Here is a 16,552-nt window from a genome sequence, read left to right as displayed (position 1 = left end):
CTGGGCACCCTGTGCCAGGGCCTCCCCATCCTCATAGAGAGGAATTTAATAATTTCTTCCTCAAATCAACCCGCAACTCATACAAAACCACGCGTGCTTGCATTGAAGCGATTTGCGTTTGGCTCAGTCGGTGTAATGCCGCCATGTAACTGCAGGTAAGCAGCTTATTGATGGATGTAGGTGCTCGTACGCGTATACATGTTCCCTGCTGCATTCCTGCACGGCAGGTCAGCGTTCGTTCTGCGGACGAGCAGGACAGCAGAAGCGTGAGGGATGATGAGCTCAGCATCGAGGGACCGCCGGGCTGCCAAGGGCCGGACCCGCGACGCCGCCGGGCGCTCCCCCAGCACTCCGCTCCCTCGGGCGGGGCAGAGGGGTGACGGATGGTGAGAGATGGTGAGACTCGGGAGCCGGCGGGTTGCCAGGGCCCGGACGCAGGACGCCGCCGGGATCGCCCCCCGAGCTCTCGGCTCGCTCCGGCGGGGCCGCCCCCTCCGGCGGGGCCGCTCCCTCAGGCGGGGCCGCCCGCCATTCCCTCCCTCCCTCCCGCCGGAACCCCCGCGGCCGCTCCCGCCCTTTCCGCCGGCGGCGCGCGCGTGACGGCGCCTCCCAAGATGGCGGACAACCTGCCCACAGAGTTCGATGTGGTGGTGGTGGGCACCGGTACGGGCCGGGACGGGCGCGGGGGGCAGCGCCGGCCCCGCCGGGGACCGGAGCTCGAAGGGGCGGCGGGGGGACGCGGGTCCCCGGCTGAGGGGCGGCAGCGGCCTCTGGGGAGGGCGGGCGGGATGTGCGTGTGGCCGCTGCGGTACCTGCGCGGACGTCACCGTGACACCGGCGGGGACATTCCCCTCAGCGTCCCGGGAACTCGCGGCCCGCTGTAGGGCTGCTGCTCACGCTTAAATGGCCGCATTTGCTTAGAAATGGAGTTGTCACGGAGGGCCGTGTGGGGCTGGCCCTGAGAGGGATTTGCCAGGACCCCCGGCCCTGTGACCGGCCACAAACCTCCTGCCCTCACACCTGGGATCAGGGCTCCTTTGGTGCCTGGGAAAGCCTTGTCTGACTGACCTTGCCTCCCTTGCCAGCCCTTATTCCCGAAATACCGGCCTGCTGGTCAGGTTTGCGTTTGTGCAAGGAAAGTAGCTCTGAAGAGCTGAACTTCTGTCTCGTTGCAGTATATGTCCTATAGGCTGATAATATATCTTTTTATCATATGCTGCAATGCGAGTAGTTTTAAATCTTCAACGTCGTTTTTCTAACCTGTGTGCCTGCTTTATAAATAATGCAAAACTTTTTGAGTCTTCCTTATTAAAGCACATTTCTCTGTCTATGAATGATTGCATATACCAGGCACTTAATTTTAATCTTTCTGAAATTTCTGTATCCTGTACAAGTTCATCCTGTTCAGGTGAATACTGATGGAGACCTGGAGTGTCTCACTGTAAATTACCACAATGTAGCTACAAGAGAAAATTTTAAATGCTCCTTCAGAACTAAGGGTCTTGGTGCTTGTGTATCAAAATAACATTGAAGTATGGGAATAGATTTCTGTTTGTAGAACCCAGTGACAGTGACCTGGTTCAGATTGATCTTGATAAGTCCCCCACCTTAAATTCAGCATTGAGCTCTAGTCTTTTTGGAGTTCACTAATCTGTCAAATTATGTGCATGGGATTTAAGATTTCCAGCAATTTGGAATAGAATGAATGAGTTTCGTAAAGGAATTGCTGATATCAGTGCTCAGCAGAAAAATAATCAATCCCCATACAGTATAATTGTTTAAAAGACTTCTGATTTGTATCTGGAGTTTTTGTGTAATTATAAAACCATACTGCCCCCATTGTTTTGACCAAAACTCTGCTAAAAAAGCAGAATTTGAGTTCTTGAGCAAATTAAGAGATCCCTTCTGTGTCTTAGCCCTGTTCTGTGGAGTGGCGTGTAGTAATGAGTCTGTCGTTTTCGTATGTGCTCAGATCTGAGAGCAGTTCGAGTGTGTGAGAAGGTTGGTTAGTAACGAGAAGCTGAAATATTAAACTGTGAGGGTGAAATATTAAACATTGTGTAACTCCTGTGATTTTTGGGGATGATCCATTCCTTACTGCCATGAGGTAAATAGCGTTCGTGCAGCTGATGCAGAAACTCAGAGGTTTATGAAAATGATATGAATGTCAAGCTGTCTACTGTTCTAGCCACAAAGGGAACAAGGGCTACCGGTGGCAGAGAGAGCAGGTCATGTGCATCCATCAAACCCAATCTTCCGTGCTTTGGACTGAGGTGTGACTTTGGCGCTTTGATGTTGCAGCAGGGAAGTTCTCTGAGCTAAATTCTCTGAAATATTGCTGTATTTGGAGGGGTGTTGATTTATATTTAAGGATGCCTTTTTGCCCACCTGTAGGGAGTACTGCTATAACCAGTTCCAAGATTCTCAGAGTTCTGCTCTTCAGGAGTTGTTTTGGCTTTGCATTCCGTTTTTACTAAGAACATACGTCAGTGGTGGTTAATACTGGTGACTGACTGAGGGTTTTTTAATCTGTATTAAATTTCTCCGTATGGAAGGTTGTTCAGAGTAGAATTTTCATCTGTCTTCCCTTTGGGAAGTGACTCTTGAGGGAATATTTTAGCCTAGTCTTCAACTCTCTGGTTTCTAATGCTGTTACCAGGGCTGAGTGTACCTATGAATATCTAATTGGCATACCATAATAACTAGAACGTTTGTGTTTAGTGGTATTTTTAATGCATAGTAGTAATTGTATTAATTTCTGCATGTGTGGCCATTCCCCGGTTTTACAACTTGTGCATCTATTAAATTTAGTAATTAGACTGAGTGGTAACATAAGATTTGAATGTGTTTTTATTTCATGGTCGTTTAACTGTTTCCCTGTAGTAAGCTTAGTGCAAATAGAACCTTAACTAAATTTTAGTCATCAGTGCTTCAGTAAATGTCCAGGTTCAATTAATTCATCAGTATTGCTATGGGAAAAGGAAATTTTCTTTTAGAAGAAATTCCTTTTCCTTAACTCAGTTATTTTCTTGCATGAGCAAGTTTAGAGCAAAGTGGATGTGGGTACAGAAATACTCGTCCTGGTGGGTACAGCAGCTGAAGTTTCACTCCTATCATGGAATTTACATCCATAGTTCTAAAGAAAACCGGAGCATCTCATGACATGAGTCTGGTGAGCCTATCTTGAGGGTTTTGATGGCCAGCACAATATGAGGATTAAAGCTGTTATGGTGTTGTTTTGCTCTCCTTTCTGTTTTGTTGCGGCCTTGAAGTCATTCTCCCCTCCCTGTCTCCTCCAGGTCTCTCATATCCCTGCTTTCCTGCTTTTTGAACACAGTGCTGTCCTCGAGTTACCCTTTAACCAGGCAGGAGTGGGTTTGTTAGATGGTTCTTGGCCAAAGCAGGTGTCATCCAGGATCTTCAGTCCTCAGAGCAGGTCTGCTGTTTGGGAAGGTCTCTTCTCTATGAAGTGATTTTTGTCGGTCTAAAAGCAGAACTGGGGGTCAGTGGCAGACTTTTTGTTTTCAGCCAGTTGTCAAGTAGGAAAATTCGTAGCCAAAACATTCAGCAGCGTTTAGGGCAGAAACCCCGGTAAGTGCCCAGACTAGCAACTTTGTGGCTGTGCAGAGTGGTGTGGATACAGGTGCAGGGTCATGTTTGCCTTGGAATTTCTTCAGTGGATTGGATTGTATTCAGTCTTGACTTCTTGTCTCTGACACTCCTTAAGACCTGCCTTAACTGCTGGGAAAGTTGTAAAGGATGTGGCTCTTTGAAAGGTGTTATATTCACAAGTTTGTCTGCCAGTAATTCTAATTTTTTTCTAAAAAGGAGTTATTCTTTATGTAAGCAGCCACAGTAAATATTCTAGTTCTATGCAATTTTCTTTCCATTCTGGTTTTCAGTGGTTATAAATAACACATGAAATGACTTTCAAGGTAGAAAGCAGGAATCCATTTTGAAATATTCTATAAAATAAAAAGTGATTTATGGTTTCATATGATTTTGGCTGAAAGCACTCGGGCTTTGCCAGGTCATCAAAGTCCTGTCAGGAGAATCTATTATTTATTGTTCAATATGCTGGGAGTGGTGTAAGTACTTTATGTTTATCTTATGTAAGTGTAGTGTGTTAGGAAAAATCACTTCCAGATAGTAACACAATTTTTAAAATATACCTTACAAAACTAACCCAAATATTACAGATGTGACTTTAAAAGTAAACATTGAAGGTTGATATAAAGAAAAATAATAATTCCTAATAATAATTTTATTAGGAAAAAATTGCAGGATATTTTTAGAATGTGACGAAATATTTTCAAATACATCTTTTGTGCTGATATTTTGGTTACGTTTTCTTATATAACTGCACAGTCTTCAGTTTATATCAGCAGCTATTTAGAGTTGATGAAAGCTCAATGGAAAACCAACTGAAGATGGATACTTTTTGACACCAGTGGTCATTGTGGACTAACACAGCGGCACTGACTTGTAATGTTGTTGTCTGGAAGGAGGAAATAGACCCACGTTTCTATAATCATTTGTAGATAAGTCATTGCCTGTCCATTTAAATGCCAAACAAAATGAATACTGACTCACAGTCCTGTCCTGTGTCCTCTTTGTGTGTGTCCCCCTTTCATTTTTTCATTATTCTCCACGTGCACATGTACCTTTATCTTCTTTACTGATTTTTTAAACCTGTCTAAAATAGAAGGGGTTGTGTTCTGGCCTGGCTTCCAGTCTGGATTTTAGGATGTAGCAGAAGTGCTGTGATAGCTGCCTGGGAGGTTTAGGCTCCCACAATGTCCCTGGCTGCTCTTGTGGGAAAACTCATTGTTCTGTGGACCCTTTGTTGTCCTTCTCAGCCAGTTTGTGTTCTGCAGCTTTTCCAGATTGTATTGCTGATCATACACAATCAGAGCCTGTGGGCCTCCTGTGACTATTGTGAAAAATACAGAGTGGGTCATCTGCATATCAAGGTGAAAAACTCCTTTAGAAAAAGGCTTAGTAAGGTACTTTGAAATTCCAGTCTGAGTGAGGAACAGTGGGACACCAGGTTTGTGTATCCCAGTAGGAAATGTGGTTCCACTGCCTGGGGAAGGCCAGAGAGCTGCAGATTCAGTTCTCCTGCAGGAGCTGCTCTCTGGGGCTCTGCCAGGGCACCCTGTGAGAGAGAGCCCCTGCTGGTACCCAGGGAGCTACCTGGAACTGCTAATGCAGGAGAAACTTCCTAAATATCCTTAAAAATGTATAAGGAGTGTGGAGAGCAAGCTCTTTTCCCCTGGGGAAGCAGAAAAGGAAGAGAAAGGATTGGAAGGCTCAAGTGAAAATAAAACCCAGTATGTGTCTTGCTATACAGATCTTCTAGTTCAAGTGCTTTGCATTATGTGCTGCCATTGCTCTAAACCAAAGATTAGACTCTTTACAGACAGAGCTGTAGGATGTGCTGGAGAACACTGCTTGGTGTGAGTATAATTTTTAGGAAGAAGTTAAATTTTTATTTCAAGCCTAAGTGCTTTTGTTCCTTTTCTAAATAAAACATTTACACCAACTGTGAGACTGAATGGTTTTCATTGCCAAGTTCCTCTGATGAGACACAGATAACTGAATGCAATTACAGTGTAGGGGAAGAAACTTTTTTCTTGTGACTTTTCTCTTGACCAGTAATGTGTTACTACTTTTCTTAGTGGGTTGGCATTTCTATGTCTACTCTGTAATGCCAAACTATTGTCTGATACTGCTCTGCAATATGAGCAAATAGTGAAACAATTTTAGTTAATAATCTTTAACTTAAAATACTATATACAAGGTAATTCGCAATTAAACTATAAAAAACTTTTAAAATTTCACATTTACCAAAAACACACCATGAATATTTTGTAGTGAGCTCCTCCAGAGTCAGCTGCTCTTTTCTTCTTAGAAGTTCAGATGCAAACAAAATGTATTGCAGCTGGTCAACTGTCTCATTCCAGAAGATTGTTTCGAAATTGTCTATGCTTCAACATTTTTATATATTTCCCTTCAACATTTCATATTATGAAAAAGCCACTTGTGATTTATTTAGTAGATGGACTGAAGCAAATTAAACATTTAGGCCTTTTCAAGATGGGTCTTGTGTAATTCAGTAAAAACTTATCATCTGGATGACTGCAGAACAGTTTTCAATGAGCAGCTTGGGAACCAAGATGCTCCCACAGATAGGAAGTGTTTAGTTTAGAAATTGCTTGGGGCAAAGACTGCATCCTTTTCCAGGCACTGCAAGAGGCAGTGCAGCACTAGAGCAGCAAGTACAGCTGCTAAACAGGAAACACAATGTGTAAGTCTAAAATTAATTCTTGATCACACAGAGGTGAATTATACATTATTTTGTAAGGGTTCAGTAATTAATGGGCTTTTCAAACTGAAGAAAAAAAGTTTTCCACCTTAGCAGTTACCTCAGACTTTAATTTTGCTGTGTTGCAACTAAAAATAGAATTGGTTTTTGTATAACTAAATAATGTGTAGCTAATTCCTCTGTTTCTATTTTATTTCTAAAACACTGTTCTTGAAAGTGAGAGTATGGCTTATTTTGTTTCATAGGGAAGCTCCAAAAATTCACATAATGGAGATTATCTTGGTCAGAGGTTAGTAGAAACAACCAGATGCAGACTTCAAGGTCAGCTTGCAGCAGCCACCTCTCTGAGATTTATTGAGATGGATCTGCCTTTGGCTTGTCCAGGAGGGCTGGGATGGAGACAGTGCTCAGGCAGTGGCAGTGACATCGAGTGCTGCAGGAGGGGGCCGGGCAGGGAACCCTCACTGTTCACACAGGGCTGTGCTGGGCCCGCTGTGCCTGCTGGGCACCCTCCTCCCGTCTGCAGCCCCTTCTGAGGCAGCCCCGGAGTCTCCCAGCACTCCCCAGGGTGCTGAAAGAAACATTGGTACAAGCCTCAGTTTCTTCTGAGTGCTGAAATGGCCCTGCCACCATGTTTATTAGTTTAATTGGAGCTAATTATTGTTACAGTTCAGTCTGCTTGCCGCTTTGTTTCTTTCCAACGGGAAGCCTGAGGCAGGAGGACGAGTGTGCAGTCAGCATTGTACCTGCAGCAACACCAGAAACACTCCCACGTTGGTTCACTTTGACTTTGCTGAGCGTTCCAGTGAGGCAGTGAATGCATTGCCTGCTGATGGGTGGGTGTCAAGTACCACCTATGAAATTCTACCTGGAAGGACATGTTAGCAACCAATCCAGACATCACCCCTGAGTAAAACTGCTAATTTTGCAGTTATTCTTACATCTCTGTGCAGATGGAATGTCCTGTCTCCCTGAAATTTTAAATAATTGTTTTCCTGAGAGGCCAGAGGGGCTGATTCAATACTGTATCTGATAAATGAAGGGTTAGTGAGTGGAGAAAAAAGGCAACGGCATTAAAGAATGATGATAAAGATTCCAACTGCTACTAGCCAGTGCTCCTTCAGGAGGGAAAACTCTTTGTCCTTGTTTTTCCTGGTAAGAGAAGTGAGGTGCAGGACAATTCATAATGCAAATGTTTCACATGTAAGCATTCTAAGGGGAGAATATGAAAGGGCCAGGAAGCAGAAAACATGTTTATATTTCTTGGTAACAAGCTCTGCTGTTTCTGAATTGTTTCTGCCTCAAATACAAAGAACTTCTGAATCAGCATGTTAAAATGATACAAGAATTATATGGATTCCTAATTCCTCCTCATAAATCCCTTTTATGCTGCCAGATGTTTATATATAACACACTGAACTCTGGAGCTATTGCTGCTTTCTTGTGGTTGGATCATGCAATTCCTATTTCAGACTTCTTATTTCCTGTTAATACCATTGCAAATCTAAAAATTGTTCGGATTTGGAATGTTACTTGAGAAAAGGTTCTTCTGCAGTAGCCTGTGAGGTGAGGGTCCGTAGTGAAGTAGAGTCCCCAGGCAGGTGGAGAGGAGAGCTGCTTCACTCTAAAAAGCAGGCTTTCCTAAACAGTTAAGCCTTCATCAGTTACATACCTTTAAATCATCACGGACGTAATTCAACCAATCACCATACCCCATGGCAGGAACTTGTAATGCTTATATAACTTGTTTTTCTACCTCTAATTCAGCTGAGTCACTTTCCCGTAGTCCTTTTCTGCTTGGCCAAAGTCGCAGGCTTGGGCCAGGGCTTCACAGGGCCTTCCCTTTGTAAGGTTTTACCTGTATGCAACAGTAGCCCTTTTCAGATTTTTCAGGTACAATAAACGGGAGCTGTCTTTCATAGTAACTAATACGTGTTCTAACTTAGTAGGAAATTGTTGGTTATTATTAATTGTACTAGAGGGCAAAGATGATTCAGTAATTCGATTGCTGAGTTTGATAGTGTACTCTTAGAATTTTTTAACAATAATCTAAAAGGAGATTCAGAGTCTTGTTTCAGTTTTGGTGTTCTTGGTGATCTATGTTACTGGATCCAAATCATTACTCAACTGTCTGTGCGCAGACATTAAATATCAGGAGTGATACATGTCCTTAATCCTTTAAGCTGGCCAGGCCAGCAGGTGACTGATCCTCAAGGGCGATGAATAGCGGGAAGTGTTGGAATGATCCTTCATAAGGAAAACAGACCAGAGATATCCAGGTTTATATACTCATTAAGGGTTTTGGAATCCAGAGTGTGCCCTGCCTGGTAGTGAGGATCCAAACACATTTCAAAATCTGAATATAATCCATTTTAGGGCTTTTGAGAAATCAAAGTTCAGAATGGAAAGCTGTTTCCAAGTAGGAACATTTTCTAAAAATACATATTTCTGTTACTGAATTATCTGAAGGGGACCTATTTTGCATAGGTCTGTTATGCATAACTTACTTTGCATAACTCTGAGCACATGCTCTCGTTCAGTTTTCAGCTTCCCATGGGATAGTTCAGCTTTCCATGCTATCATTTCATAAACTGCCATTTCTCTAAGCAGGCTTTTCCAAGTTAGTTACTTTCTTAGGTAGAGAAGGACAATGTATAACTATATTGTAATTGTCCAGAACCCTCTTTCTTGGAAAAGGCTTTTGTTCGGTAACCACCGTGCAGTACAGGTTGCACGTAGGAGTAACTTGCATTTGACAGAGCTGCCTCTTTTCCCTGTGGTCTTGTTTCTGTTGGAGAAGAGAATTCAGAAACTGGTGCCATGGGACGGTCTTACTTATTTATTTCTTGGATTTCCTGAGGTCTTGTCACCCAAGAACAAAGGGTGTCCTGTTCCCTCAGGTTGTTGGGAGCCTCTCCAAAAGCTGGGATGTGCTGGCCTCACCTCGCGGCCGTGTTCCCACTCTTACCGCTGGTTGCGTGGGGGGCCACAGTGTCTTAGGAGCACAGGGTTGGTGAGGAAAATTGATGCCAGCTTTCAAGAGTGAGGAAGCTAATTCAGGGAACAATTTCATCCAAGGTTAATGGAAGAACAGACCTCCAACACAGTATCAATTGGATCAAGCTTAAAGCAATCAGTTATGCCCTGGTAGCTATAACTCGGCCCGGGTCACCCAGGCAGCACTGGTGATGTTTTTACAACACTTTCTCAGTGGCTTTTATCAATAAAGAGGGAGAAACAAGTTTCTCAATTCCATTTCTAGAGTAATACTCTCTGTGCCCCAATGAGGGAAAGAAAAGCTTTCTCGGGAACTCCAAACAAAGAGCAGTTGTAGATTCTATTCCAGATAGTTTATAGAGGGAGCGAAATGAACCATATATATAAACATGGGGGGACAGCTGAGTGTGGAGTTCTTACTTAATGACTGTGTGCAGCCAGGGTCTCATATCAGTCCTGAAGTGTGTGCTGCACTTATGTCTTTTCTCCTTGACTCCTTGGTTGCAATGGTCTGTGTTTTGAACTCTTGTTTCCAAAAATTCAACTTGGAAGACTTTTGTACTTTCTAGGCTGTGAAGTAAACATCCCAGGGACTGCTGCAACTGCTCATCCCTCCTTCTGCCCAGGAGGTTAATTCTGTGTTAAACCTTCACTTGGTGTGGAAGGTCAGCAATGCAAAACTATTCTCACTTTTTCTGCTTTATCAGTTCAGAAAAGGATTTTTTTTTTAATCCATCAAAAAAGTAATCATTAAAACCAGAAAATTTGCAGGGAAGTTGTAGCTATTTTCTTGAACAATTTGTCACGCCTGTCCTAAACTTCCTTCTTTGTATTGATACAAACATTCGTACTTTTGGACATCACCATGGAAGGAGGTCAGGAGGGGCAGGTGATGAGGGCAGAGGTTGCATCTCTTTATTTTGATGATTGTGTTGGCCTTTGCTGGTTTGAAGAGTTGGTGAAACTGTAGTCTGGTGTACCCAGTCTCCCAGGGGATGTTTTCTAGACTGCAAGGTTTTATTTGTTGGTGAAGGTACTGTTCTGTCTCAGGAACAGACAGGGCAGGCCAGGAGCTCTGCTGGGGATGATGTTTGTCGTGGAGTGAGCCAGAGCAGATTGTGCCTTTCCACAGCTGCTTTTTCTCCTTCCAGTTCTGCCTCTGCAGTTGCACCAATGCAGCTGCTTCTGGTGCTGCTGGAAATCAAATCAGCCAAACACTCCTTTCACTTCCTTTAATCTCATCCCTTAATTGAATACATGGCCTAAGTGTCTCTTAATACCAGTCTCTAGAATTTTAGTTGCTGTTCCTGAATTACTTGCTTAAACAGCCAACAGGTCATTGAAAAAGAGATTTGAGAGAAGGTAGTGCCACGGAGCTTAGCTGGTGAGTTGTCCTGCTTTTCTGAACCTGCTCCAGAATCCAAGGCATTTTACTGGCATTGTGAAATCTGGGGAGTGAGAGCAGACATTACAGAATGGCCCCATTTATTTATTGAACTCCAGTGGGATCCTGTGCCATTCCAAGCATGTACTGCTGGTAGAGATATCACAGCCTTTTGGTGTGCTTTTCTCCTATATAGTTGTTCTAAATATAGTGAAAACATCCTGTTTTGGTAGAGTGTAATTGCATAACGTGGGAGATTTTGATGGGATAACACTCAAGGACAATCACAGTCTTTTTGTTCACTCTGAAGTGGACACAAATACACAAAAATGCCCTCAGGTAATACCTGTCTGCTTTACCAGGGATGTGGTTACATCCTTTGGGTAACTACGGGATGTAACTGTGGGTATCATTGTGCTGGCAATTACTCAATCTGGTTATGATAGCGGGGTGTGGAGAGAAGATGCTGGTGCCAGGTTTTAACTCAGTAGTGTTTGCAAGTGCTATGTGCCATACAGTTATTAAAAGAATAAAAACAAAGTCGCATTTAAGAGGGTCAGCAAAATGTTGAAGAGTACAAAATAGTGTTCATTATTTTAGTAGCATGGGACTGTTAAAAATTTCAGTGACTCACATTGTAAAATTTGTTTTGTTTGAGTTGCCTGCTTCTGACCAAGTTCTACTGTTACTGCAATTTTTAATGTATCATGGCATGCTAAGTTCTAAAAACTACACATGTCATTTCAGGTTTGCCTGAGTCCATTATTGCAGCAGCGTGTGCCAGAAGTGGCCAGAGAGTTCTTCATGTGGATTCGTAAGTTACTCCAGTAATTTCCCTTTTTAGGAGCTAAACTTACAGGAAGGGTTTCTGTGTCTCTGTCAGTGTGGGCTGCAGGACTCCTCTCTCTTCATCTGGCACCAAGTAATGTTATGTTTCTGTCTCTGCCTTATTTTGGGGGTGTTATTTCCATCAATAGAGCAGGCAATTTTTGGAAGCTAGCTCAAGAATTTGGAACATCAGTGCTGTGGTGAAGGATGCTGTGATGGCTCCTTTTTTGCTACAGGCAGGAATGGCTACAGGTTTAGTGCCACTGATTCTCAGTCCTGACAGTAATTATCCCATTCTCTTTGCTGAGAATGACTTGTATTATTTCAGGTTTTTGTTTTCATTGGCTGTCAGAGTCTGCAATAGTATTGGCCACTGGAACTTTGATTTCTGTTATCCATGCCTGTTTTTAGCTATGATGAATATCACCTTTTAACAATGGAAGTTGTTCCCTTCATTAATGATCAGAATCATGAATTCAAATTTTTCTCAGTGTATAAAGAAATGAGATTTGGGGTTACTGAAACCGCTGTGTTAGATGTGCTTTGATTACTCTGTTGTTCCCTAGAAAGACCCAAGGTAAGTCAGGTACCAAGTATTGCAAACATATATGCATAAAGTCTTTGTTTATAGTTTACTTGCTCTCATTACCTGGTGTACTTTATTTTATTACTTTTAATCTCCAGCCGTGTTTGCATTTATCATAATATACTGCATAGGTGATTATAGGAGATAGTTCAGAAGTGGCGTATTATAAAATACTGAGTTCTGAGTTTGATTTATAAACACTGTCCAAGCATTGCCATCAGCAGTAGCTAATCTTATTCAAAATAGTCATTTCACTGCAGTGTTGCCATAAATTGCTGTAGACTGGTTTTAAACTGAAGTTAGCTTCTGCCAACTAGTAATTGAAGGAGCTCTATTTCTCTGTGCCAGCTATCTGTCTTAATAAACATAAAATCTGTGCTTCTTCTCAGAGAGCTACATTTACTGTAGATATTAATGAGCTGTTGACATGTGAAATTTCAAGGATATTTGTTAAATGATTTAGAAAAGTAATTTGCAATTTAAAATGTGGAGATTGGCACTTAGTTTAAATTTGAAGCTGCTGGAGAAAGGTACATCGAGACTAAAAGTGGATTACTTGAAGTGAACATGCTTCCTGTACTAATTGAGCACATGCAAAAGACTTTCTCCTAACCACTTGCTCAAGTTTCTGCTGTTGGTTCTTTGTTTATTTTCCTCTTTTAATTCTGTGTCTGTAGTTATGCACCAGTTTGGGTACCGAGAGTAGGGCAGTTAGGGATGAGGCATGTTTAGCTACATTTTTTATTTGACATTCACCACTGGAATACCGCATTTGTAGGCTTCAGTTGTATTATCTGCGTCCTTCCTCATTGGCTTATTTATCTTTCAACATAAAATTTAATTCAAAGTTAAAGGACGGTCAAGATGGAGAATTTTAACTTCTCTTCTGTGAGAAGTAGAGCAAACTGGGCATGTCTTGGTTCTTGACGCCTGTTACTTTTTTTATTTTTTGACTATACTTGACTATACAAGTGCCTGCAGAGCACTTGAATGTTCCTGGTGTCCAAAATGCTTTTATTTGAGCATCCAAAAGTGTGCTGGGCCTTATTCCTGTACCTCCCCAGTCCAAGATCCCTGCTTTTGTAGTTGGTTCCACTTCCTGCTAGACAAGCCTCACTTTTTTTTTTTTTTCAGAACTTGTAAAATATATGTTGTAATAGACCCTGTGTCTTCATACAGCCCTCTTTTGGATCTTTAACTGCTGTGAAGTGAGGGAGCTGTGGGACTACAGCAGCCAGAGAGCCAAACAGCTGCTTGTATAAGCAGTTCAATGTCTTGCAAAAAAAAAAAAAATTCCATAAGGAAAACTAGGCAAAAAATTGTTAATTATGGTATCTTCTGAGATTTTTTGAAAAAGTACTTTTTCTGTTTGTTTTGGTTTAGGGTACAATCTCACAGCAAACCTATTAGAGAGTAAAACATGGTTTCAGCTAGGCCATGGTAATTCCCTTTGGTCATGTACATATCCCAGGTTATAATGTGATGTAGCACAAGTGACTGCCGCCATCACCCACCCTTTTGTTGGGCAGAAGGATCTCAGGAGCTGTTGGGGTTAAACCTCTCCTCCTGAAAGCCAGGCAGCTCCTAAGTGCCATCCCTGGGCCAGAATGGGAATCTTGAACACATTTGCCTGTGTGCCAGTAGGTAGCACAGGAAACTTTATGGGTTTGAAACATAAGTCATTTTGTGTTCAGATTCTTGAAATCGATGTGGCAGTGACTTCCTATGCAAAAGACAGCTGCTCTGATGGGTCAGGACTTCTTTCTGGAAGATCAGATGCAGGACAGACACATCGAGGCAGCTCTTGGGGGAAATGGTGAGGCATCAGCAGCTTCTGTCCAGCCAGCAGCAGCTTTGAGTGTCACTGTGGGGGCTGTGCCAAGGCCCTGGGAAGGCAGCAAATGCTTTTGCTGCTCTTACATTTTCATTGTGAGTCTCCTGCTTTCAGAAGTGTCCAGCTTTTCAAATTGTGGTCCGTCTGCAGAAGGGCACATTGGGTATTTTCTTGGTTCAGATTCAGCTTGTTCATCAGTCAGAAACAATTTGTGATTTCAATGTTCTGGATTGGAATTTGCCAGTTATTTTGAAAGTGGTCTTGGTAACTGAAGAAAAAAGTGAAAAGCTGACACAGGAGAAGAGACAAGATTTTGCATCGGTAAAATTGTACTTTTTTTCCAAAAGTTTGCAAAACTTTTTGCTGCTGTTAGCTCCAAACTGTAAATAAGACATTTGAAAAATGTGAAGGAAAAGGAGCAGTGTTGTAATTCAGGTGAATGCCAGGTAGCAGGGGAGGATTTTGAGCAAATACAGTTTAGGAAATAATGTATGCTAGGGAAGGAAAACATCTGTGCTCTAACTTGGTAGAAAAGTATTTTCCACCTCTGCTGTACACCTTCAAAATGCTTCCTGTTTTTCGTTAGGGAGTAATTGGATTATAACCCTAAAAAAGGGAGAGAATATCCATCTTTGTTGTTTGCTAATATAGCAAGAGGAGAGGGGAGCTTAGGCCTTGAGATTTTGGAACAGTATTTTAGCTTTAATTAGGCTTTGATCTTGACCATTACTTTAAGGAATTCCTCAGTTCATCTTCAGGGAAATTATAACAAAAATATTTAGTTACAAAGGAGTCCCAGTTGTAAAACCATTAGCTAGCTCTTCTCTGAATTCCTCTTCAAGACCTGCTATAAACTTTGCTCATTATGTCAGAAATCATGTCTGCTCTGTCTTCCTTCTGTAGTGTTTTCAGATGAGAAAATTAAGCAATCCTGATTTATCATGTAGTTCAGGGAAGCTCATTAAAATTCCAGGATAAAATCTGTAAGTTGCTACTTGAGAGGAAAATGTATATTTGAGGTGGCATTGCACAGCTTGGGAAGGGTGCTCAGACACCAGAGGAAAGGAGGGACAGCTGTGGTTAATTTTCCTTTGGAGAAGGGCTGTGCCACCTCCTCAGCATGGATGGAGCTCTCCACAGCAGGGTCATGCAGTGCTTTGTTGGACACACTGGATTGCCTCAACACTGGGTAGAACCAATAATTTCAAAGGAAAACCAAACTGATGAACTGAGGAATGTTCACATGAAGGATGTCTGACAGCTCACGAACAAACTTCTGTAACTTTCTGTGAAAATAATGTTCTCTTACTGGAAGTTCTAACTTAAAATAGTCTGAATATGCATGACTTAATATTGGTGTAGATTCAAGAAACCAACTCCTAATTTTAGACTGGTGATTTCTGTGATCATGGCATTTTTCGCTCCAACAGCTATATATTGTATTCCATATTTAAGAAACTTAGAACCAGAGCGGGATGTTTCCTTTAAAATAAATCGTCATGGCCAGGATTTTGGAAATCTCAGAAATGGCAGATAATACATGGATATTGAGGTTTTTATTCTGTAGAATCTGAAGAAACATTAAAAAATCACCCTCCACCGTTGACAGCTTAAACAAAGCTGGGAGTTCTCATCAATTCAGTGTTTCTTACAGATTGGAACGTCACAGAATTGGCCATTTCATAGATTTAATCCTCACTGCCTTGTGTTCTGTGTGATACCAAACAGCAGTACTTCTGCAGCTCACCGTGTCAGTCCCATGAAGCAAGGATGAACTCCTGCTACAGAGGATTGGAATTCCTGCTTGGAAACCATCTGCAGATGGAGCTGTGCTGCTCAGTCACCATACTGTAGGGTGTGGGCCCATTCCCCCAGTTCAGGGCCTGGAACACCACAATCTGTTGTTGGAGCCACCTTTTTCCTGTGAATGCTGGATTTTGTTGTCTTTGCAAAAGATGTCCTATTTATGTTCTTCACTATTGCCTTGCAGAAGCTGAAAGACTTTTTTAGGTCAGTTTGTAGTCAGGAGCAATTAGGCAGTGCTCAGCAGACATCTGTCCTTCATATGCTAAGTAAGCACCGTGGTCCAGAGCAGCAGCCTCTGGTGCTGGAGTGGGGCTGACACTCTTAATGAAGTCTTTGTCAGTGCAGATAAGCCCTTTCAAAAGCATCCCATCGTAAATCTAGTCAGGAGAACCTAACCTGAATTTAGCTTTTCACTGTTATCACACTGATCTCTACAATTTAAAAGTGGAGGTGGTTATGATAAGATTGATTTAACAGCCTTCACATTATTCTTTAGAATGCAAACCCTATTTTCCTCCGTATATTTTAATTTTTTTTTTTTTGAAGTGTATGCAATAGCATTAACTATCTGTTCAGGAGGGTATTTTTAGTATCTTTGAGGCTTCTGAAGTGCCGGTACACATTGCCAGAAAACAGAGTTAAATACTGAAATAGCTTTTATTTTGCAAGAACTGGTGACCTTTTAAGATGTAATTGCTCTATTATTTTTCTTCTCATAGTTGTTAAGTATTTAAGATGTGCTATACCTGACAACAAAAGCCAACTAATCCAACAGATGTTTAGGGAAGT

At 42.1% G+C, this 16,552-nt stretch overlaps 1 protein-coding gene across 1 annotated transcript in view; it reads left to right on the top strand.

Annotated features, from left to right (window-relative positions):
- Positions 1-602: 602 nt before the first annotated feature.
- Positions 603-16,552, top strand: part of CHM (CHM Rab escort protein) — a 54,406-nt gene continuing 38,456 nt past the window's right edge. The window contains exons 1-2 of the mRNA XM_066182187.1: positions 603-663; positions 11,457-11,523. Of these exons, the coding sequence (XP_066038284.1) occupies positions 615-663; positions 11,457-11,523 (116 nt within the window). The 5' untranslated portion in view covers positions 603-614. The remainder of the gene's footprint in view (positions 664-11,456; positions 11,524-16,552) is intronic.

This window comes from Chamaea fasciata, unplaced genomic scaffold (assembly GCF_029207755.1).
Source record: "Chamaea fasciata isolate MVZ Bird 193981 ecotype frontalis unplaced genomic scaffold, bChaFas1.0.hap1 SCAF_4, whole genome shotgun sequence".
Classification (NCBI taxonomy): domain Eukaryota; kingdom Metazoa; phylum Chordata; class Aves; order Passeriformes; family Sylviidae; genus Chamaea; species Chamaea fasciata.
Note: the sequence above shows the minus strand (reverse complement) of the source record. Positions and strands in the feature narration are given on the sequence as shown.